This window comes from Cibotium barometz, chromosome 6, assembly GCF_041138505.1.
Source record: "Cibotium barometz isolate CiBa-2024 chromosome 6, ASM4113850v1, whole genome shotgun sequence".
In the NCBI taxonomy this organism is placed as follows: Eukaryota; Viridiplantae; Streptophyta; class Polypodiopsida; order Cyatheales; family Cibotiaceae; genus Cibotium; species Cibotium barometz.
Window position 1 is genome coordinate 58,038,831 of NC_141051.1, and position 22,413 is coordinate 58,061,243.

The following is a 22,413-nucleotide window of genomic DNA, read 5'->3' on the forward strand; positions in this document are numbered from 1 at the left end:
TTACACATCTAGGATAAAGAAAGGCTGAATTCAAGAATGAAGAGAGGGGGAAAGCCTTTCCAACAAGGCATAGCACCATTTTTCATTTTAAAGAAAACAAAAATTAGAAAACCATTAAATGGAATAAAGAAAAAGTAGGATTTCTAGCTTACATGAGTTTTTGTGAGCTTTCCTTTGGCTTGATGGTTTGAGAGATCTACTCTTGTTTGCAACAAGAGTGGCCACCAATTCTTTTGAAGAGGAAATGGTCAAAAACTAATGAATAATCAATAAATTCACTGTTTTTGGCTCTGGGAGGAGTAGAGTAGTAGTACATAAAACACTATTAACCATTTACAAAGGGGGAGGCTTCATTTATAGGAAAAAGTGAGCCTCTAACCAAGCAAACTGATTCTAGAATTTTCCAGATCAATTTGGTCAATTTTTGATCATTTTTAGGTCTGTTTAGCTTACTTTTTGGATCTAGTTGAAGCAGGAGAGAAGAAGATGAGAATATGTCATTGTTTGTGAGTTTAAAACTCAACCACACATGTGAAATAGGCGCCTCCTTCATGAGGGGAATTCCCCCCACTGAGGTGTTAAAAATGCATCATTTCTTCTAAATATCTCTTCTTTTTGAACTAATAACCTTGTCCTTAGTCAACTCTTCATCTTATGTGAGTATTTACTCATTTTTGGGGAGATTTTCTTTTATTCTTCAATTTATCTTCTCCCTACATTTAGATTAATCTAATTGGTCAGATTCTGTTTAGATCAACATCAAAGCTCCTTACATGTGTGCTTCTTTTTTGGAGCACACATGTGCTTCTTTTTTGGATCACACATGTTCATCAATTTGTAATCAAAGTTTACAAGCAGTAATATTGTTTACTCTCCACTTCTTTTTGTAATTTAGTGGTTTTTTTTGTATTACGATGATTCCTTTTGCTATTGTGTTTTCTTACATGTATTTCATAGTATCGAAAGAGAATCCATTTAAAAACCATCATCTTAAAATTTGCTTCAAGTAAGTGTTGCTTATACTTATCCTCTTGAGAATGGCTTCACATGTTCTTATTATAAACATACATCGTGACCCTCTACGGGCTTCGTACCACCCTTCCACTCTCTTTCCATGTATACATGTAGTGGTCCTTGAGGCCAATAGGGCTTAGCCTACCATGGCTCGATTCTTCTAGAATATCAACTAATGAAGCTAGCCTTGCTCGATAACTTCCTTGAATGGGCTCTTCACCCATCATATCATACATAGTTGCTTTCAGTCCTTTCAAGGGGGAAAACAAAACTTTGCTAAATTCGACCCCTTTTCCTTGTCCACATACTCTCCAACTAATTTAAAAAAACCACAAAAAAGGGCTTGCTCTATCTTTAATAAATCTCTCATTATCTTTAGGTTCAAGTAGCCCATATTTGGAGTTGCTTCCAATAGTTTTTTCTCTCAACCTTTTATTATTACTTTCTCATCTTTATAAGGCTTAATATAATCATTTTTTCATTTACACTTGAAGCTTATTAACAAGAAATAACTTCCGAAGCAAAAATTCACACAATATTAAGGATTTCTGGGTCTATTTAATACAAGTCCTTTATCTCCAATAGGTTTTTCTCTCAACCTTTTATTATTACTTTCTCATCTTCATAAGGCTTAATATAATCATTTTTTCATTTGCACTAAAAGCTTATTAACAACCAAGGAATAACTTTCGAAGCAAAAATTCACACAATATTAAGGATTTTCGGCTCTATTTAATACAAGTCCTTTATCTTTTTAAACAAAAAAAGGCACTTACCTCTTGAGTCATAGGTTCTTGATACTTCATCTTTTTGGTCTTGAGCATGTACGAAAAGATCCTAAATATTAGTGTGAAGTTGGTCACACCAATTATTTTGTTCTCCCAAAAGGCATGAGAGCTTTTCCCACATGTTAATAACTCTCCCAAAAGGCATGAGATTAAAAATAAATAAACTCTTAATCACTCCTCTCATCATCGAAAATTAAAACTTTGATAATGGTCGTGACTCGAACCTTAACACACACAATGTCATGTAATACCTCTCTCACATCAAACCTTCATTTCAAAGTGATAAATGTCTTAATAAAAGATGCATGGTGAATAAACTCATATTTAAAAATTATAATGTTCCTTTAAAGCATTTTAATAACTTCATCGCGTGGGTTGTAACCTCGAAGGAGTCCAAACATCCAATGTAACGAACCCTCGAAGCGGTTTATTATTTTTTGCATGGCAACGCATCACTATGGTTTGCATGCTTTGGTTGGTGGTGGTTGTTGGAGTGCCAGGTGTCTCCTCCTTGTGCGGGTCTCGTCGGTTGGAGAATTTTGCTTGGAGAAGCCTCTTGCCTGGGTCCTTGGAGAGGTCTCTCCTCGTGGGAGATGTGTCCCTTTACAGAAGCTTGTCCTAGTGGTACAAGGCCGACTGTCTGTGTTTTCAGCACGCTTGTTTGCAAAAGTGTGTAGGCAGAAGCTTGTCCTAGTGGTACATGGCCGACTGTCTGTGTTTTTCGGCACGCTTGTTTGCAAAAGTGTGTAGGCTGCTGCCTACACGACGATGATCAAACAAAGCAAACAAACTCTTTGCCTTTGAAATAATTCTTTCAACATTGAAGATATTTTCCAAATTGGACATTTGAACGAAACTTTCTCTAGCGTTAGCATGAGTTGAAGATGTTGTTGGGATGGGGATGATGGCTATTGTTGCTGAAGCAATTTTTCCTTTTCGAGATAAGGCAATAATAACCTTGCAAGCAAAGCTTACATCAAAAAAAAAAAATTTGGGAGGATCCAAGCAAAAGCTGAAGGGTGCCCTAACAATTGCTCCAAAAATATGTGCACAGGTTTTCCACCCTATTTCTTAAAAAAACCTTTTGTATTTAAAACAAAGCTCTAGGAATTTGGGAAAATTGAGGAAGGTAAGTTGTAAATTTCTACGTTTACTTGCTAATTAATTAATGAACAAAAACATTTTGCACACATGTAAAGGGGTTTTACCTTTGCATTTTCTAATGCGGGGTAGAGAAATTTAATTCGAGACGTTTTTTAATGTGTCCCAACCATTCCAAGCATTTTTTAGGGCACGACGATATTAACAACGGTTAGAGGTAGTTATATGAGCTAAACCCTCGTGAGGTTTAGAAATTAGGGGGCTTAGCCTTCCTTATTATTTTACGAACAAGCTGAGCTGCACGAAAAATGGCCGTCATTTCTTAGTGTGTGCTCTTCCATCGAGATCCAACAGCCAACTGCTTCGTGTACTCGTTTCCCCTTTAAAACCCTAACCCTAGCGCTTGTCTGTGTCTGGCGGGAGGAGCCTCACTTCTGGGGAAGCGACCTTCCTTCAAAAACCTATCGTAGGAAACCCTAATCTTGGTCTGTGCAGCGTCGGGCGCCCCTCTGCCCGTGCATTACCGAGAAAGGCTCTAGTTTTCGATCTGGAAGGACACCTTATCGTAGCCGTATCCTAGCAGTAACCCGAACCCTAACCCTTACCCTTACCCTAGCACCTGCTGCGCCTGTGCGTGTCCGGTAGCAACCATGAGCGTGGTCGGGCTTGATGTCGGCAACGAGAACTGCATCGTGGCCGTGGCCCGGCAGCGCGGGATCGATGTGGTGCTCAATGATGAATCGAAGCGGGAGACGCCGGCCCTTGTCGCCTTCAGCGACAAACAACGCTTCATTGGCACGGCGGCCTCGGCTTCGCTCACCATGAACCCCAAGAACACCATTGCGCAGATCAAACGCTTGATTGGACGCCGCTTCCACGACTCCGAAGTGCAGCAAGATTTGCGTCTCCTGCCCTTTCTCGTCACAGAATCTCCCGATGGCTCCCCCCTCCTCCATGTCCAGTACCTTGGCGAGAGCAGATCGTTCACCCCTACTCAGGTACTCGGCATGGTCTTGTCAAACCTCAAGAGCATTGCCGAGAAGAACCTGCAAACTAATGTCGCAGACTGTGTCATCGGCATCCCCATCTTCTTCAGCGAGATCCAGCGCCGAGCTATCTTGAATGCCGCTGCCATTGCGGGCCTCCGCCCACTTCGCCTGATGCATGAGACCACAGCCACTGCCCTCGCATATGGAATCTATAAGACTGATTTGCCGGAAAATGACCCGATCAATGTAGTTTTCGTGGATGTGGGGCATTCTTCCATGCAGGTATGCATAGTTGCCTTCAGAAAGGGTCAGCTCAAGGTTCTGACACAAGTTTTCGACAGATCCCTTGGTGGCAGGGACTTCGATGAAGTTCTTTTCCAGTGTTTCTGTGGGAGGTTCAAGGAAGAGTATAGAATTGATGTGTCGTCCAACCCCAGGGCATGCCAGAGGCTTCGGGCTGCCTGTGAAAAGCTCAAGAAAGTGCTGAGTGCTAACCCGGAGGCTCCACTGAACATTGAGTGCTTGATGGATGAGAAGGATGTGAGAGGTCACATGAAACGAGATGTTTTTGAGATGCTCTCGCAGCCTATTTTTGAGCGGGCGATGAGCCTTTGCGAGAGAGCCCTAGCAGAGGCTAACATTTCTACGGATAAGATTTATGCTGTAGAAGTAGTGGGATCTGGTTCTCGGGTTCCAGCAATATTAAAAATACTTTCCGCTGTGTTTAAGAAGGAGCCAAGCCGGACAATGAATGCCAGTGAATGTATTGCCCGTGGCTGTGCCCTGCAATGTGCGATGCTGAGCCCAACTTTCAGAGTCCGAGACTTTGAGGTACTAGTAGCTTTTTATGAGTGCAAGTTTTTCATGGGTTTGCTGATGTGTCTCCTTAATTTGCTTCTATTAATGCACAGGTTCAAGATGCTTTTCCCTTTTCCATTTCTCTAGCATGGAAAGGTTCTGCACCGGAGTCGGAAGGAGGAGGAGCACCTGCAGAAGCTCAGTCTTCCAGTGTCGTCTTTCCTAAGGGAAATTCTGTTCCAAGTACGAAGATGCTGACTTTCTACAGATCGGGCACCTTTACTGTTGATGTGCTGTACGCAGACATGCATGATTTGCCTCCTGGAACTCATCAGAAAATAAGCACGTTCACAGTAAGTAGCAATACTTTTGTGAAGGGCTAGTGACTGATTGCTTGATTTCACTACTGAACTGTATGGAGTTAGGCTGATTTTTCAGGCAAGTCAGTCATATAGGGATCTGCTTTGCTGGTCCAATCCACCTCACTCGCAGACTGTTGTGATTAATAGAAATGGTCTATGTTTAGAGTTCTTTGCAACTGGAGTAGAGATGGAATGACTTGGGATTGGAAAAGAGAGGGTGATCTGTTCAAGTCCTTGTTATGTAGCACAAGGAAGATTTTGTAGTGAAATTCTTCGGATATCAATAAAATTTACACCCAATTTTGTACTCTAGGAATTTCAAGGTCTCATTAGTTTGAGGATTGTGTTTTTGAAGCCATTGGAAGAGTGCTTTTCTGTAGCGAGATGCTTGATCTGCGTTATTATATTGCAGACTAAAGTTTTGCGGTCTTTTTGTGGATGAATACTTTCAGATTGGTCCGTTTCAACCTTCTAAAGCAGAGAAGGCCAAGATAAAAGTGAAGATTCGTTTGAATTTGCATGGGATTGTTTCAGTGGAATCAGCAACGGTGAGTTTGAGTTACTTGACCTTCTTTTGTAGGGTTTTGCTTTTAGCGAACTGTGAGTTTCAATTACTCGACCTTCTTTTGTAAGGTTTGCTTTAACATTGTTCCTTGTAGAAAGGAAAAGGGGGTGTAATGACTTATGTCATTGACCATGATCAGGGGTTTTGGCCTTTGTTTTGGTAGATGGTTGAAGAGGAGGAAGTAGATGTTCCTGTTGCCAAGTCAAAGGACGCATCCTCAGCAATGGAAATGGACAAAGACTCTGGTGTAGATGAAATGGGAGACTCTACTGATGCTGGTGATGCAAAGATAGACACAACTGAAAGCAGCCCTGCTGAGACAGTAGGTGGGACCGAGAATGGAGGTTCAGCTAGTGAGCCAAACTCAACTGAAATGGACGTGGAACCCGCCAAGGTTTGCTTGGAAAGGTTTCTGGCCTTCTGCTTAGTAACATTGGGCTACGATGTGCTGATCTTAGTTTGTGTTTGCAGAAAGAAGCAGCAAAGAAAAAGAAGAGCAAGAGAAAAGTTATTGGTGTGAATGAATCTGTGGTAGGAGGGATTTCACAAGGTGATCTGCAGAAAGCCATTGAAAAGGAGTATGAGATGGCTTTGCAGGACCGAGTTATGGAAGAAACAAAAGATAAGAAGAATGCTGTGGAAGCATATGTGTATGACATGCGAAACAAGGTATTACATGATGTGTACCACTTACATTACTGATTTTGGGAGTTGAAAAGTTCAGAAAAGGTTGATAAAAAGCAATTCAAATGTCCAACAGGGCCTTGTTTTGTCTAGAAAGAGCTTAACAAATGTCATGAGCAGTTCAACTGTGCCAAAACAATGAATGCTTTTGAAAGTCTGTCTGCTGCCTAGAGTAGCGCTATCTTTTAATCTCTTGATTAAGGGTCCTTGCGTGATGTGATTGCCATGTTGACTGCCTAAGTGGCGAGGGCTTTGATTAAGCCGAGTGTTGCATAAAGAAATTTTGATTGTTTGAGGTCTACAGTCTGCAATGATATACTGTAATGAGTACAAGCAGAGACTTTCAAAGGGAATTCTTTTTGAGATTTTAGTTGGTTTATTGATATAACCTGAACAACTTTAGGTTGTTCTTAGATTCTGCTTCAACTGGTACCTCCTTTGATCACCCTGGGCTGTTCCACATAGAAGAGCTTTTGCACGATAATGATCAAGATACAAAATTTCAAGATGTTTTGAGCATAGCTACCAGACTACGCTTTTTGTGTTCTATAACCTTCAAACCGTTTCTAAAAAGATGAAACAGAGACAAAAATGTTAAATATGTTTTTTAAAAATTATCTTTTATTGATGGGATATCTGTTGCTCTTATTAACTAAGACCAATGCTTCTTTTTTGTCTCCTATTGTTTCCACTCTATTGCTTTTATGTTTCACATTTTATGCATTTAATCCAGTCTCCTACTTCTTTGTTGGGATTTCATCACATGCTGCCCCTCTGGTTTTGTTAACATTCACCTATTATCTGCATGCCCGTGTCAATCTTGTTCTATCAAAGAGAAACATGTATTACTTTGGTTTTCTCCCTTGTGTTTATTTTATGCCCCTGTCTACTCCCATTTGATGCTACGACCTGCCTCTTGTTTTGCCCTTTTTGTCAATATAAGTTACTAATCTGCTTTTGCATTATACCTCTGTTTAGGTTCACGTATATATATGTACATCTGTGTGTGTGTGTGTGTGTTTATACCGGTACATGGATGTGCACATACACCTAAACGTTGACATTTTTTATCAAGGCATCGCTTGAGAGGCTGAAATTTTAGGTTTTGAAACTTAAAATGCTTCTAGTTACTTTGGTTTTGAGGTGTAAAAGTCATTTTCTATGTGGCTTGAGCAAGTATTGTACCAATAAGTAGCCGTGTGAAACTACAATATCCCAAAGTGGTTCATCATACATCTTTGTTGAAAATCCATATGTTCCAATGGCATGAGATATCACCTATGGAATGGTCTAGGATCCATTGTCTACTCCATGTCTCTCACATACTTGCCAGCCACAGCACAGTTTTTTGAAGTTTGTCTGAACGATGTCTCAAATAGCATGGAATTAGTTTGTACTGATTCTTTCTGTAACTCGTGGGCTTTGTTGAAATGCTACAGATGTATGAAAAGTATGGAGACTATGCAACAGATGCAGAGAGAGAGGATTTGGCTGCAAAGCTTCAGGAGACAGAAGATTGGTTGTATGAAGAAGGAGAAGATGAATCAAAAGGTGTTTATGTTGCAAAACTAGCAGAACTAAAGAAGGTATGTGATGTCTCCTCTTATCTACACCCATTCTTAAACACAATATTTGAAGTAGGTATGCTGCAAAAATGCTCATGGGGAGCTAGTTTGAGTTGGTACCTGTTGTTATGTTTTAACCTGCGCTAGTGAAATATAAAGGCAATTTTGTATTTCTGGCTAATTTGTTTGTTTATGGTAAAATTTAGCTTGGAGACCCCATCGAGGAACGGTTCAAGGAAGAAGAGGCCCGTGGACCTTGCATAGAGCAGTTGTTGTACTGTATAAATAGTTTCCGTGAAGCTGCAAGATCAAAGGATCCCAAATTCGAACACATTGATACCTTAGAGAAAGATAAGGCAAGCTGCTCTTCAACTGTGTTTTGAGCTTTGATTTAATCAATTTATGTTTGCTGCTTGGTTTAATATCAAACATTCGTGCCTTGTTTGTAATGTGCCGGATGTTTGTATATATGCAGGTCATTGTTGAATGCAACAAAGCGGAAGATTGGTTTCGGGAGAAAAAGCAGCAGCAAGATCATCTCCCCAGGTCAGCGAATCCAGTTCTCCTTTGTGCAGAGGTGAAGAAGAAGACAGAAACTCTAGATCGGTAAGTACCTCTTTGTTTACTGCATGCCAGATTGTGACTTGTGAGAAGTTATCTTAGTGGAAAGCCTTTGGGCTATGAGGTGTTTTCATTAATGTGCTGATATTTCCAAGAATTTATCTTTGGTATGTTGCATCGGTGAACTTAAAATCTTTCTTAGTTTATGTGGAAAAACTTGTGAAACAGAAAATTGAATTCTTCTTTAAGGCATGTCTTAGCCTTCAAAGGTTGTGTGTAAAAGAAAGAAAGAAAGAAATATTGTATTAACATCTAGGATCTATGAGACCAAGACCAGCATGTCCACATGGCACCCTAGTGTAATGGGTGCATTGGGGCATCATCTACCAGCCTTTTTGGAAAAAAAGCATTTGCCAAAAGAAGAGAGCTAGGTTTTGTGGCTAGGAAGGAGCTTTATCTCCTATTCATGACAGCTGATCTAGAGTACTCATCCCAAGTTTCTTGTACTAAATACAATTTGGTCTTATTCTAAACAGTACCTTATATCTCTGGTCCACCTTTCCCACCGACTTTCCAGTGTTTGATCCTTCTATTGTTTGATCATTCTTCTATAAAGACCAGATCCATAGGCTTAGCCTCGCCCTGTCCAATCCCATGGGTCTAGCCTTTTGCCCGATCGTTGGACCTATGGAGTTGGTGTGAACTCACACACCCATAAATGAAATTTACTTTTTTTACTCACACACACTGCATAGATAAAGTTCACACATGCACTTCTTTGAAAACAGTCCTTTGATAAAAGCATCATCACATCATCAACATATATCTCCTTGCACCACGACTATGGTCCTTAATAATACGTCACATACTTCTGAGCACAATCACCCTTGAATCTCGGTGAGACCAATGAATGGAGGAGAAAGACACTTTTATTAACGTCTTCAAAAGACCACTGGGTCTATGAGACAAAAAAGGTGTTACAAAGTATGCAAGTGTTATAGTGATCCTGCGAAAACAGAAAAATAAAACATTGGAAAAAGACTGCTATCTACAAATACAAGTAGCATGCTCGGGAATACAATAACACGATGATCCAAGGTCCAAGGAACTTCAAGCTAGGGTGGCTGGTGGAGAGGTCTCATCATCATCCTCAGAAACTTTGTAAAGGGCATCAATGTCCACATGTCCTGTGTGGGCATCTTTGTATTGTTGGAGCATCTCTTGGACTTGGAGCTGACGAGCGGAGTGCCTATGCGGTGCGGTAGGGCTTGGGTGCCTAGCTCGCTGCATTTGAACCGCTTGTTCTACGGTAAATCCGGGCAAACGGAGAGGCTTGTGTGTGCACTGTTTGACTCGTTTGAGAGGTGGGGTGTCTTGGGTGGGTTCCTCTCTCAGGTGGCGGTGAGAGGCTTCTAGATGTGGGTGAATGAGTGCACAGAGCGGAAGCAAGATGAGTACTAGAGTGTGTTGATATGAGAAGTGCGAGAGCGAGAGCGAGAGAGAGAGAGAGAGAGAGAGAGAGAGAGAGAGAGAGAGAGAGAGAGAGAGCAACTATGTTGAATATACTGCAATGAAAGCAATCCCGAGCAAGAGACATAAAGGTCTCATAAGTGAGGGATACAAAAGATGACCAAGTTATGACAAAAGTGAAGAGGCTAGCCCACCTACATATAGGTCATGAAGACCTGGCCGATTGGAGCACAAGACCTGGCCGACTAGACAAATAATATGGCTGATTGGAAAAATACCAAAAAAATCTGAAACTGTCATCATTGATCCAACCAATAGGATCAAACCTCATAAGATAAAAAACTGTCCAAATCAGAAACACTGATGTAGGTCCCTTCCTCCCACCAAAACGCAGCCCTTAGATGCTGGACAGCACCTGAAAATCCTCCTGTAGCAAAAAATGCAGAAGCTTCTGTTGACTGGACCTCCAACCGTGAGGCCACCAGAAGAGGGAAGCAAAAAATGCAGATTACACAAGACGTACACAAGACTAGCTTCGAGGTTTGGAGAAGCTTGGAGCTAGGCAAGCTGATTGGCGAGCTGAGTTAGGGATAGACTACCGGGCGGGCACCCAAGTATGGACGGGCGGGCGTCCAAGTGTGGATGCCCGATGACCGGCCAAGAGCCTATAAAAGGGTGGCCAAGGGTAGTCATTAGGATATAGAGAGTCTCGCGAGTTTGTGAGAGCTCTATGGTCTTGGAGCTTGGATCTAGTGCAGACGTGCACCTGCTTTATTCAGTTGAGGCCGGCAGCAATCTCGAGGCCTGCGAGGGTAGCTTCGTAGCGGTATAGGATGTCCGAGGAGGAGATTGGTCGGTACGTCAACCTAGTTAGCGCAGCTCGTGGCTCGGTGGGGATAGCCAAGACTGTGGGCGTGCCCATGGTTGTCATGATTGGGAGGTGAGTCAGGTCTACATCCCCTTGTTGTTTATTTGTTTGCAGGATTCGAGTCTTGTACCAGGAACGAGTACGAGGAGATCCGGTGGGGATTTGACAGTGGTATCAGAGCATGCCTCTTGAACGAGCAAGTCGGTAGGTAGAGAAGATGAGGTCGAAGAAAGGTATGTGTTCAAAAAGCTTGCTGTTTTTTCTGTGCATACTGCTGTTTTCAGATTCAGTATGTTGTTTTTTCATCATAAGAATCCGTCATGATAGCGATTGTGATCTAGAAAGGGTTGTTTGCTTTGCAAAGAAGAGGAAAGACGTTTGTGCAGTCGCAGAGAGAGAACAGAAAAAAAAGAAAAAAGAAAAAGCACGTTGCTTTTGGATTGAGAGAGAGAGAGAGAGAGAGAGAGAGAGAGAGAGAGAGAGAGAGAGAGAGAGAGAGAGAGAGCACGAGAAGCGGTTGTGGCAGTGCTGGTCGAACCGGGCAAGGCTGGTGGGCAGGCGTTTAGCAGTCGTGCCTGTGCAGCGGCAAGGTTGGCAGTCGGCCAGGCGTTTGAAGGCGGCCTTGCTAGCGGGCGCCTAGGGCTGCGTAGGCAAGCGGCCAGGCGAGCGAAGCCAGGCGGCAGGCGCCTTGGCCTACGCAATTAGGCGACCAGACTAGCGGGTGCTTGGGACAGGCTTGTGCAGGCGGCCGAGCCTAGGCGTAGGCCAGCGCAGACCGCCTTGATTGCCTGAGCAAAGGTGGCGCTGGCAGGTTGGCGTGGCGTCGGCAGGAAGGTTGGCGAAGGTAGCCGATGGTTGACATCAGCAACGCACGTAGCTGGCGACATTAATTCTAGAGGGAAGGAAAAAAAACAAGAAAAGCACTCGCCGATTTGTGCTTGCTTTCGTTTTTTTTAACTTTAAATTTTTTTTAAAAGTTTGAAAACCCCCCTCCAAGGTTTAAGGGTGTTTGTTTTTTTTTTAAAGAAAGCAGAATATATATATATATATATATATATAAACACAAAAGCAAACGCTCAAGTAGCTTTTGGGGCTAGTTATATAAACCCCTTAAGCAAGCTTCTTTTCACACATCTCTCAAGTTTTCAAGCTCTCAAGCTCTCAAGTTTTCTTGCACTTTTATTGTGTAAAGATCGAATTTTCTCTCCGCTCGCCCTCTTCAAGATGTCGATCCAAGAATTGGAGTTAGAGCCCCTTGTTGAACGCGAGGGCTTGCCGGCTACGGAAGATACCGATGCCGATCTTTTTGACGATTATGTGTCAAAATCAGATTTCCAAGAGTTCAAAGTAGCTCTCAAAGCTTCTTTGTTGGAACACCAGGCACAAATCGCAGCCTAGATGCAAGCTTTGCAAAACTCTATCGCTCTCTTGACCACTACCCTCTCTACTCTCTCGGGTATGGATACCTTGGCCTCTGCTTTAGGTCCCAACATTACTCCGGAATCGTTCGGGGGCGAGCAAAAGCAGCATATCAAGGAGATCGTGGACACATGGCTACATAAGTGGCATGTCCATTTTCAGTTTCATCCATATGGTGATGGAAAAAAGATCTAGTTAGCACAGGTTTCCTCTCCGGCAAAGCTTTGCTTTGGTGGAAGGAACTCAACCCTAAGCCAACAACTTGGGCACAATAATTCGAAGACGTCTTCAAGAAGGAATTCAAAAAGCAGCATATCAAGGAGATCGTGGACACATGGCTACATAAGTGGCATGTCCATTTTCAGTTTCATCCATATGGTGATGGAAAAAAGATCTAGTTAGCACAGGTTTCCTCTCCGGCAAAGCTTTGCTTTGGTGGAAGGAACTCAACCCTAAGCCAACAACTTGGGCACAATAATTCGAAGACGTCTTCAAGAAGGAATTCCTCAAGAAAGAGGATGATCATGATGTTGATTGGTTTTCAGCTTTGACCATGCCCTCGCAACACCTCACTTATGAGGTCTACCTCCAGAAGTTTAGGGACTTGCAGATGAAAGCTACAAAGATGGATCCCACTACTCTTTTGGTATTCTTCGTAGCTTGTTTACCAGACTCATATCGTTTACAGGTTAAAAATAACAAACTCAAAACATTGGACGAGGCCATTCATTCAGCTCGTATCTATGATGATACAATGGTCTCTTCCAAGTCGAAATCCGTTATCGAGCAGGGGAACAAGCATAAAAGAAAGTTCTCCGCACCTATGGCTAACACGATTGAAGGAAAGTCTTCGGACCAACCTTCGAAGAATTCAAGCTCGACACCAGCGAAGAAGGGCTTTAAAGCTTAAGAAGGAAGGACGTTGTTTTATCTGCGAAGAAAAAGCACACACGCGTAACGAGTGCCCAAAGCAAAAGGGTGCAAAGACCAACGTAGGACCCAAGCCAAAGACCTAGCCAGTTGTCTTTGACAGGTACGCCAATTATTGTACTTTCTCGCTCTAGTACTTGTTTTGATTGTCTGTTCAACTCTAAAGTATTTGGCTTGCATGATCTTCTCCGCGTTTATGGAGAAGTGAATGGCCATAAGATTCACATTCTTCTAGACCCTGGCAATTCACACAACTTTGTTAACTACAAACTTGTGCAGAAATTAAGTCTTGATACGATACCCAGCGATCATATCTATGAGGTACGTCTACCTGCAGGTCGGTTAGTATGAGATCGAAAGGTGGAGATGCTTCCAATCCAGATTCAGGACTACAAAGATACTCTAGAATGCTATGTTATGCACCTAGAAAATTTTCAGCATAGAGACATCCAGTATAGTATTTTAGGTGATTGTATTCATCTCTCTAAGGGACCTCTTGTATATGCAATTGATTTTGGAAATATAATGGATTCTTCTTTGTATACCGCTTTCCATTGTGTATTGATTTCACTTTCTTCCTTTCTCATCCCTTCTATGGATGTAAATGAATTAAGTATGTTTGAAAGCAAAGAATTACAGAAGATACTTGATTCGTTTCACGATGTATTTCCTAAGGAACTGCCATCGGGTTTACCACCTGAACGGGTCGTAGATCATCGTATTGACTTGATCCCTGGTGCTCATTCTGTCAATATTTCACCTTACAGGATGAGCCAAGCTGAGGAAGATGAGTTGGCTAAACAAGTTGAAGATTATTTGAGGATGGGCCAGATCCGTCCAAGTAAATCACCTTGGGGTGCACCTGTGTTGCTTAGGAGAAAGAAGAACAATACTTGGAGAATGTGTATAGATTACAAGAGATTGAACAAGCTGACCATTAAGAACCGTTATCTTCTTCCTAGATCAGATGACTTGATTGACCGGTTAGTAGGAGCGAAATATTTCACGAAGATAGATTTACGTATTGGCTATCACCAGATACGTATTCATGAAAGACATGTCGAAAGAACTGCCTTTCGGACTAGGTATGGTCATTACAAGCTTCTCGTATCATCTTTTGGATTAACCAATGCTCCAGCCACTTTCCAGCAAATGATGAATGATCTTTTTCGGGAACATTTGGAGAAATTTATGGTGGTGTTTCTGGATGATATTTTGATATATAGTCGTACTCTTGAGGATCATGTTAGACACCTCACGATTGTCTTATCTATTTTAAGATAGAATCGACTATATACTAAATTAAGTAAATGTGAGTTCTTTATGACCGACATCATTTACTTGGGACACAAGATCACTCGAGATGGATTGAGCATTGACTATGACCAAGTTCAGAAGATTCTAGATTGACCTATACCGCGAACAATGAAACAACTTCGTTCTTTTCTCGGTTTTGTTGTTTTTCTTCGGAAATCTGTGTGGGAGTACTCTCTGCTCACACTACTGATGACCAACTTATTGAAAGGTCGTGGACGTTAGTCAAATCAGCCTATTACTTGGAATAACGATTTGGATATGGCCTCCAGACTTTTGAAAGATAAAGTCAAGGAAGCACCTATCTTAGCATTACCCGATCCTAGTCGGCTTTATGTTCTTGAAACTGATGCCAGTGACTATGCTATCGGGGCTGCTCTATTTCAAGATGGTAGACCGGTTGCTTTTGAAAGTAAAAAGCTAGATGATACTCAATCTCGTTGGCCAACCCTTGAGAAAGAGCTTTATGTTGTGATTCATGCTCTCAAGGTTTGGAGACATTATTTATATGGCTCCAAGTTTGTGGTATTGACTGATGATCAATCAATCAAGTATGTGTGATGCGGATGATTTGAGAGGAAGGAAAGCTCGTTGGGCTAAGTTAATGCAAGATTTTGATTTTGAGATCCGTTATCGGAAAGGGTCCATGAATAGTGTTGCAGAGATGCGCTTAGTCGAATTCAAGAGGTGAATACTTTGTCGTTCACCGAGATTTCTACTGACTTATTTTAGTCATTGAGAGGGCTTTGGAGAACTGATAGTCATTTTGGTCCATTTTGGCAGAAGATCCAGGACAGGAGCTCATTGATTGACCAAGACTCAATGATTGAGTAGTCTATAATTTAGGCTGCAGAAGGCCAATCGATGATTCGGAATGGTTTACTATTCCGTAGTGACAAAATTTGTGTATCACAGATCCCGGACATTAGGTCCAAGATTCTTAAGGAGTGTCACGACGTCCATCGTTAGTGAAACACACTTTTTATTGGCCCAAGATGAAAGGATATGTACAAGATTATGTTCTCCAAGTGTCAAATTTGTTAGGCAAATAAAGCTGAACGCTTTAGACAGGCTGGGTTGTTGCATTCTTTGCAAATCCCAGGTAATAAATGGGAAAGTATTTTCATGGATTTTATTACCGGATTGCCAAGAACACATCAAGGCCACGATTCTATTTGGGTTGTGGTAGATCGCTTGACAAAAATGGCTAGATTTTTACCGACCCGGAAGACTATTACAACTACGCAATTAGCACGGCAGTTTATCGAGTAATTGTTTAGACTGTACGGGTTACCGCAGGACATAGTCAGTGATAGGGACTTTACGAGTGATTTTTGGAAACTTGTTTTTGAGAAGTTGGAAACCACTTTGAATTTGAGTTCATCTGATCATCCTCAATCTGATGGCCAGACTGAAAGAGTGAATCAGATTTTGGAGGATATGCTTCGAGCATATGTATCCAAAAGACAGAGTTTATGGGAGGATTATCTTCCTATGTTAGAATTTGCATATAACAGTACTAAGCATACGAGTACAGGTTTTAGTCCTTTCATGCTTATGTATGGTCTTCTAGATCACCTGTTACAGTAGGATTCGCAGGATTTCAACATGATGCAGCACGTAATTTTTTGCAAGATATGCAAGAAATGTTACAAGTTGCGAAAGAATCTATTAGAAGTGCTCAAGACCGAGACAGATTTTATTCTAATAGACATCGTTCACCCAGAGAGTTCTCTGAAAGAACGATGGTATATTTGCGAGTTCCGAAAGATTCGGAGACTTTACGGACAGGTCCATCTATGAAATTATCCCCTAGATACTGTGGACCATTTCGTATTATACGACGGATTGGTTCAGTTGCATATGAATTAGATTTGCCTTCTCATGTGAAAGTTCATTCTGTATTTCATGTTAGTAGACTTAAGGAAGTAGTGTGTGGAACGGTTACTGCTCAAGAAATTATAGATGTCGAGGACATGACATTTGTTTCGCACGAACTTGAAAAGATTCTTGGATTTCGTGAAAGAAGATTGCGTAATACGTTTATCACGGAATACAAGATCAAGTGGAAGGATCGTGTTGAGGAGGACGCTACATGGGAGACATTAACTACTCTTCAGAGAGATTATCCTGGCTTTTTAGTGAGCTCAAGAGTGAACTCTTAGAGGAAGGGGGATGTCATGTGCACAGTGTGTATCTACCGTGTGCTACACGCACACAAGACTAGCTTCGAGGTTTGGGAAAGCTTGGAGCTAGGTAGGTTGATTGGCGAGCTGAGTTAGGGATAGACTAACGGGCGGGCACCCAAGTATGGACGGGCGGGCGTCTAAGTGTGGACGCCCGATGACCGGCGAAGAGCCTATAAAAGGTTGGCCAAGGTTAGTCATAAGGATATAGAGAGTCTCGCGAGTTTGTGAGAGCTCTATGGTCTTGGAGCTTGGATCTAGTGCAGACGTGCACCTGCTTTATGCAACCGAGGCCGGCAGTAATCTCGAGGCCCGCGAAGCATAGTTACCACGGAACGTCGTTCGGTCTTCCCGGAACGTCGGAACGCCGTTCCGGGCGAAGACACGTTCCCAGAACGTCTCGAAACGTTTTGATTTTTTTTTTAATAAATAAGTTTTGCTTGCAGAAATGTATGTTCATGTCTTGGGGGAGCAAATATTATGAAGCATATTTGGCTATCCGTATACAAAAAGTTACTTTTTTTGTGTTATATGCTGACATGTCATATGACGTGGCGTTCCGCGACGTTCCCGCTCCCGTTCTAGCATCCGACGTTCCCGGAACGTTCCCGTTCTGCGGTAACTATGCCGCGAGGGCAGCTTCGTGGCGGTATGGGACATCGCGAGGAGGAGATTGGTCGGTACGTCCAGGCCTTCATCCCCTTGTTTGTTTGTTTGTAGGATTCGAGTCTCATACCAGGAACGATCACGAGGAGATCCGGTGGGGATTTGACAACTAGACGGGGTCTTTCTCAGGACAGAGCACGGGATACTCTGACAAGGACAAGGACAAGGACACACAACTCGTCCTTCAGATTGCCAATAAAATTTCAAACTTATGTTTGCAATTGGGCTTATCTGACAAGGACATGAAAGGGCAATTCCTTTATGGCTTGGACATGCAAATCCAATGGGAGGTGCATATGTTTAGGCCAACCACCTTCGAAGACGCACTCTCGCTTGCGCACAGTGCCAAAATGAAGCATAATGGTGGAAAGCCCAAAACTTCCTAGCCTGCCACTCTCAAGGCAACCGCCTCGGAGGGAAAAAGCCAGAACTAGACGGAGTCTTCCCTACTAGGACAGAGCACGGGAATCTATGGCAAGAATTTGACCAATGCGCCCAATCTTACTCTAGACCAAAAAGCTCAGGCAAGCAAGACCGATGGTAAATTGAGCAGAGAGAGAAAGTCTCTAAAAGCAGGCAAATGCAAGGTAATTTGGCAAATGCAAGGCACTTGCAAGCAAGGAAAAATGCCACAATGGCCACAAGGAGGTTCTTTTATGGAGAGGATATTCCGCTCTATAAAATCAAGAGTCCCTACTTTCTTGATATGGTATGAGCCACTAGGGAAGTGGGGCCTAGCTTCAAGCCACCTTCCTATGATGCTTTGCGTATAAAAAATCACAAAGAGGAAGTTAAAATGCGTGGAAAAAGATTCTCTTGGGGTTAGAGAAAAAGTAGAAGTATGGTTGCTCTATTGTATGTGATGGTTGGTTGGACACAAGAAAGAGTCCTATTATTAATGTTCTTGTCTCTTCTATCCATGACACAGTGTTAGGCAAAACCACCCGCAAATCCTAGGACTGTTGCTCGAGTGGTTCTAGCGGCATCTACTCCTCCAGGACAAAGAAGGGAGATTCTCGTGACACCGAAGCCATGTCAGTAATTGCCTTTTCAGTGAAGAGATCTATAATACCCCACACCTGGTTGTGCGGGACATCCAAAGCCACATGGGAGGTCCTTGAAGCCATGTAACAAAGTTGTAATGAAGACAGAGTACTTTTCTTGAAGCGAAAGTTGGATAACCTTAAGATGAATGAGGGAGTTTCAATAGCAGATCACCTGACGAAGGTGAAGGATCGCAAAGAACAAGTCCTCAACGTTGAAATCATGAAGTATAAGCAACTTGTAACCACTATCCTCAACTCCTTGGTCCTTGCCAGACTCCTATCTCAATTTTGACTCATCCATCAATGTGTCCATGGGGGGTGGTTTTATCTTTTGATGAGAGGAGAAAACGAGGAAGAACAAACTTTATAGAGGGGAAGAAGATGCTTTTCTCTCTAAAGGCAAGGTGAAGTTTGGATCATAGGGTGATACATACAAGGAGAATAAAGGGAAATGTCACTACTGGCTCAAGGTTGTACAACGATGAGTGTTAGAAGCGGCTTGCCGACGAGAAGAAAGAAGTCGAAGATGAAGCTGTGAACTCAACCTTAGAGGAGCACAAGCCCAACTTGTCAACACGGGCTAGGTTTTCTAGACTTGTGCACATAACCACTAAGGGGGGAATGTTAAGAAAAATGTAGTGGTGTAATGTGCACATCATATCACATAAAATGTTGTTAGGGATAGAGCACACATGCACATAAATAAATGCTATGGGTACATTAGGTGTTAGGATTAAATGAATGGTTGTAGACCTTAGTCTAGCACATAGCACTTATATTAGTATAGGTACACACATAAGTGCACACCTAGATGCGCACGTGGCATACAAGCATTTACTTGCTATATCCTTCATAGTTACTAAATGGGCCTAAGGCCAAATCTTGTAGGAAAAGGAGGCTTAAATGCTAATAGAAAGTATGCTTTTCAAAAACTTCACAACTACTGTGTTTTCCCTTATCCCTTTGTGCTTCCCTCTCTCTGTCTCTACGGGACTAACACCAACATGGTTGATATGTCCCGTGGATGGGTTGTTGGTAGACGATTCTGCACCATCCAAAAACTGCATGTACTAGTGGGAGCACCATCCAAAAGCTGCATGTACTACTGTGGCAAAGGCTTAAATGGTGCAGAAGGTTCTTGGTCTTGTGTGCTCTACTCCTGTTTTGCCCTTGGGGGGACCTGGTGGCTATTGTCCCTACCCTTGATTAGTCGAAGATGAATTTGGTGCAAGAGCAGCTTGTTAGATATTGGCTGGGTGGCCAAGTCCCGGGAGGTCACCCATACCAGTTGTGTTCGCCAATGCGCGCTTAACCGGAGGTTTCCACAAATTGGTCTAGCCATCTAGATCTGAAAATCTTAAGGTGATGGAGGACCTCCGGTCTATCCATTTTGTGGAAATCTCAGAGTGCTATGCTTTGGCACAACTTTTCTCAACACTCTCCTTGGCACCAAAATTTGTGAGGTGAATTCTCTTCTGGTGTGTTTTGGGTGTCTTGATATAAGACTTTCTCCAAGAAAGGATGCCTGGAAAATAATTACGAAGGGTAACATGTTTAGAGAAAAGAAGGGAAAGCTTTATTGAGGACTTGTACTAGGTACCTCACATAGGAGAGCAAAGAATCTCTAGATTTTTAGATCTTTAGATCTTTTCTCACTTTTTTCTGTTACACTCCACTGACATTTGTACTTCATCTGACCAGATTATTGTGACTTTTGGTCTCATAGGTTATTTTGGCTCTCTCTCTCTCTCTCTCTCTCTCTCTCTCTCTCTCCTCTCCCCCCTTTCTTCCTAGGACCTCATCTCTTTGCTTTATCTTTCAGTATTGATTGTACTTCTTAGCAAGCACTGGGTCCACGCAGGAGACCAGGGTCTTTTGAACCCAGTGAGCAACTTATGCTTGGGTGCTGATGATAACAAATAGACTGGTTTTCTTGATTCAAATTGTAATTTGTGATGTTTCTTGTTTTACGAACTTCAAATTTTTAGAAAGTTGTATTTTTCTTTTTCTTTGTTCTTGTATTCTCGTCAAAACCTTTAGTGTTTTCCTTGCTTGTATTTGTTTGTTGTTAAATAAGTGCAATTATTCTCTGAATTTGTAAAGTTGATGTATTCCAATCAAATAAAACTAAATGTCTATTAATATATTACTGTCTTTTTTCAGCATCTGTAAGCCTGTCATGATGAAATCACGACCACCCCCTCCAAAACCAGCTTCTCCATCTTCACAATCCAAGCCAGCAACAGGCAACGAGACAGAGAACATTCCTGCAGACGGACCTGCAGCAGGTGGTGGTGAGACTCAGTTTTCGGAACCCATGGATACTGAAAACCCCCAACAAGCAGAGACAATGGAGGCTAATTGATGTAGAGTTGATTGTTAAATCTTTTGGCATGGTTTTGAAGGGTCCTAGTCAAATGCTAATTGACAATGCATTTTGTTTGATAAGATTGAGGAGTCCATCTGAATTATTTAATGCGGTGTATAGTCCAGGTCCATAGTTCTTCAAGTTCGAAGAGAGAAGATGGTTTCTGACCATTTATTTTTGGTGATATGGCAAAGGTCTCTCTTTTCATTCTGAGGACTTCTTTGCTTAGTAGGACAGTTCTTGGAAATGAGCAGCAATTTAGAGAATGGGAAATGTCCTGTGTTCTCTTTATATAAAAGTGCATAAATTCAAAAAACTATGATTGTGGAAAGACTTGGAGCTGTTGTTGGTGGGTTTATCTGGCTGTAACGTTTTGTGTTTAATGATTAAGGATCTTTTTGGAATTAACGAGGGCTATCTCACCATGGGGATATGGTAATTGTAGAAGCTGTGCTGGAAAGAAGTGTCGTTTAACAAATAATGTTGGCCCTCTCTGCATTTGGTGTTACACAGGTGGGGTTTTAAATACCTTTATTCATATACAGGTGGGGCATATTATAGCCCCTTCGGTTTTCTGTTGAACCATTTTTGTGTGTTCTATGCAGGGGGTTTTAGGAAGGTGATAGGTAGGTTTTAATAAGTGGCTTTGGGGACAAGGCATCAAGGAAATATGTGAATGTGCTTTCCAAAGTACCCCGTCATACAATGGGTGTCCTGGCATTTATCTTTTGGTTAAAATGTTGATTGGCTTTTCTAGGGCGTTGGGATATTTGAGTATTAATAAACTGCGTATTAATAAATTGCATCTTGATCATTGGCTTTTCTAGGGCGTCGGGACACTTGAGTATTAATAAATTGCGAATTAATAAATTGCATCTTGACCAATAACGTTTTTGTAGAGTTGCTGACTAGAGTATGAGAAGGGTGCCCAAATTTCAAGGATAAAGACCTGGATTGGTTGAACAAGATTGTTTTTTTGTGTTTTCTTGATCAAAACTACAAAATTAAGCAATTAGTAGCTCCCCTGTTTTGTGTCCTTGAGAAGCCGTTGCATGGTTAGTTTTGAAGGTCAAGGTGCGTTTATAAGATTTGTGGTATGTTAGGAAGGATTTAAAGTTTGCAAACGCACTTAAGGAGGGGTTACAAGTACGGGTAGTGTGTGTATCATGCAAGTGGGTCAGATGCCGCCTAAATTAGTCTAGTGCCCCCCCACCTCATTGGTAGCAAAATGATTGGCAGCTTCAATGTGCCACCTCTACTGCACTTGGTGGGCATCTTTCCATTGTGGTGTTCTCAAGGTGTCCTTACACTAGGCCTGGTGGTAAATTTGTGGCATCGTAAGTAGTGTTGTTCTTGGCCATGTAAATTTAGTTGTAACTGGTTCTCTCTTTTGCTCTTTTGGTGGAACTTAGAGCTTGATTAGCCAATCTCACCCTCGATATAAGATGGCACTAGAATATGTGAAGAAGCCTTACCTTGTACTTAATGTGAAATAGAGAAATTTTGAAGACTTCGTGTAAATACTTGGTGGTGAAGACTAGTAATAGAGGTGGTGTCATTTTCAAGTTTGGTTGGCTTAGTGCACTTGTATACAAGACATTTTTGACAGTAAGCAATGGACAGTCATGCCCATGCAATAGGATACTTGTGAGCTTTCTTTCTTCTCTACTATTGGTTGTTTATATGTGATTGGATTCACAGATATTAGATGGATGCGTG

At 42.0% G+C, this 22,413-nt stretch overlaps 1 protein-coding gene across 1 annotated transcript; it reads left to right on the plus strand.

Annotated features, from left to right (window-relative positions):
• The first annotated feature begins 3,112 nt into the window (after window positions 1-3,112).
• On the plus strand, window positions 3,113-21,102 carry LOC147637900 (heat shock 70 kDa protein 14-like). The gene is made up of 9 exons (XM_086799739.1): window positions 3,113-4,723; window positions 4,804-5,043; window positions 5,505-5,600; window positions 5,781-6,011; window positions 6,089-6,286; window positions 7,741-7,887; window positions 8,073-8,222; window positions 8,342-8,472; window positions 20,490-21,102. Exons 1-9 carry the CDS (start codon window positions 3,554-3,556, stop codon window positions 20,689-20,691), a joined length of 2,565 nt encoding a protein of 854 aa, XP_086655865.1. The 5' UTR covers window positions 3,113-3,553; the 3' UTR covers window positions 20,692-21,102.
• The last annotated feature ends 1,311 nt before the right edge of the window (window positions 21,103-22,413 follow it).

Bases quoted from the DNA above. Each gene is read 5' to 3' on its own strand.
- LOC147637900 (XM_086799739.1), top strand. From the start codon at position 3,554: ATGAGCGTGGTCGGGCTTGATGTCGGCAACGAGAACTGCATCGTGGCC. The intron at 5,044-5,504 runs GTAAGTAGCAAT...GAATACTTTCAG, and splicing joins AGAAAATAAGCACGTTCACA to ATTGGTCCGTTTCAACCTTC. The intron at 6,012-6,088 runs GTTTGCTTGGAA...TTGTGTTTGCAG, and splicing joins TGGACGTGGAACCCGCCAAG to AAAGAAGCAGCAAAGAAAAA.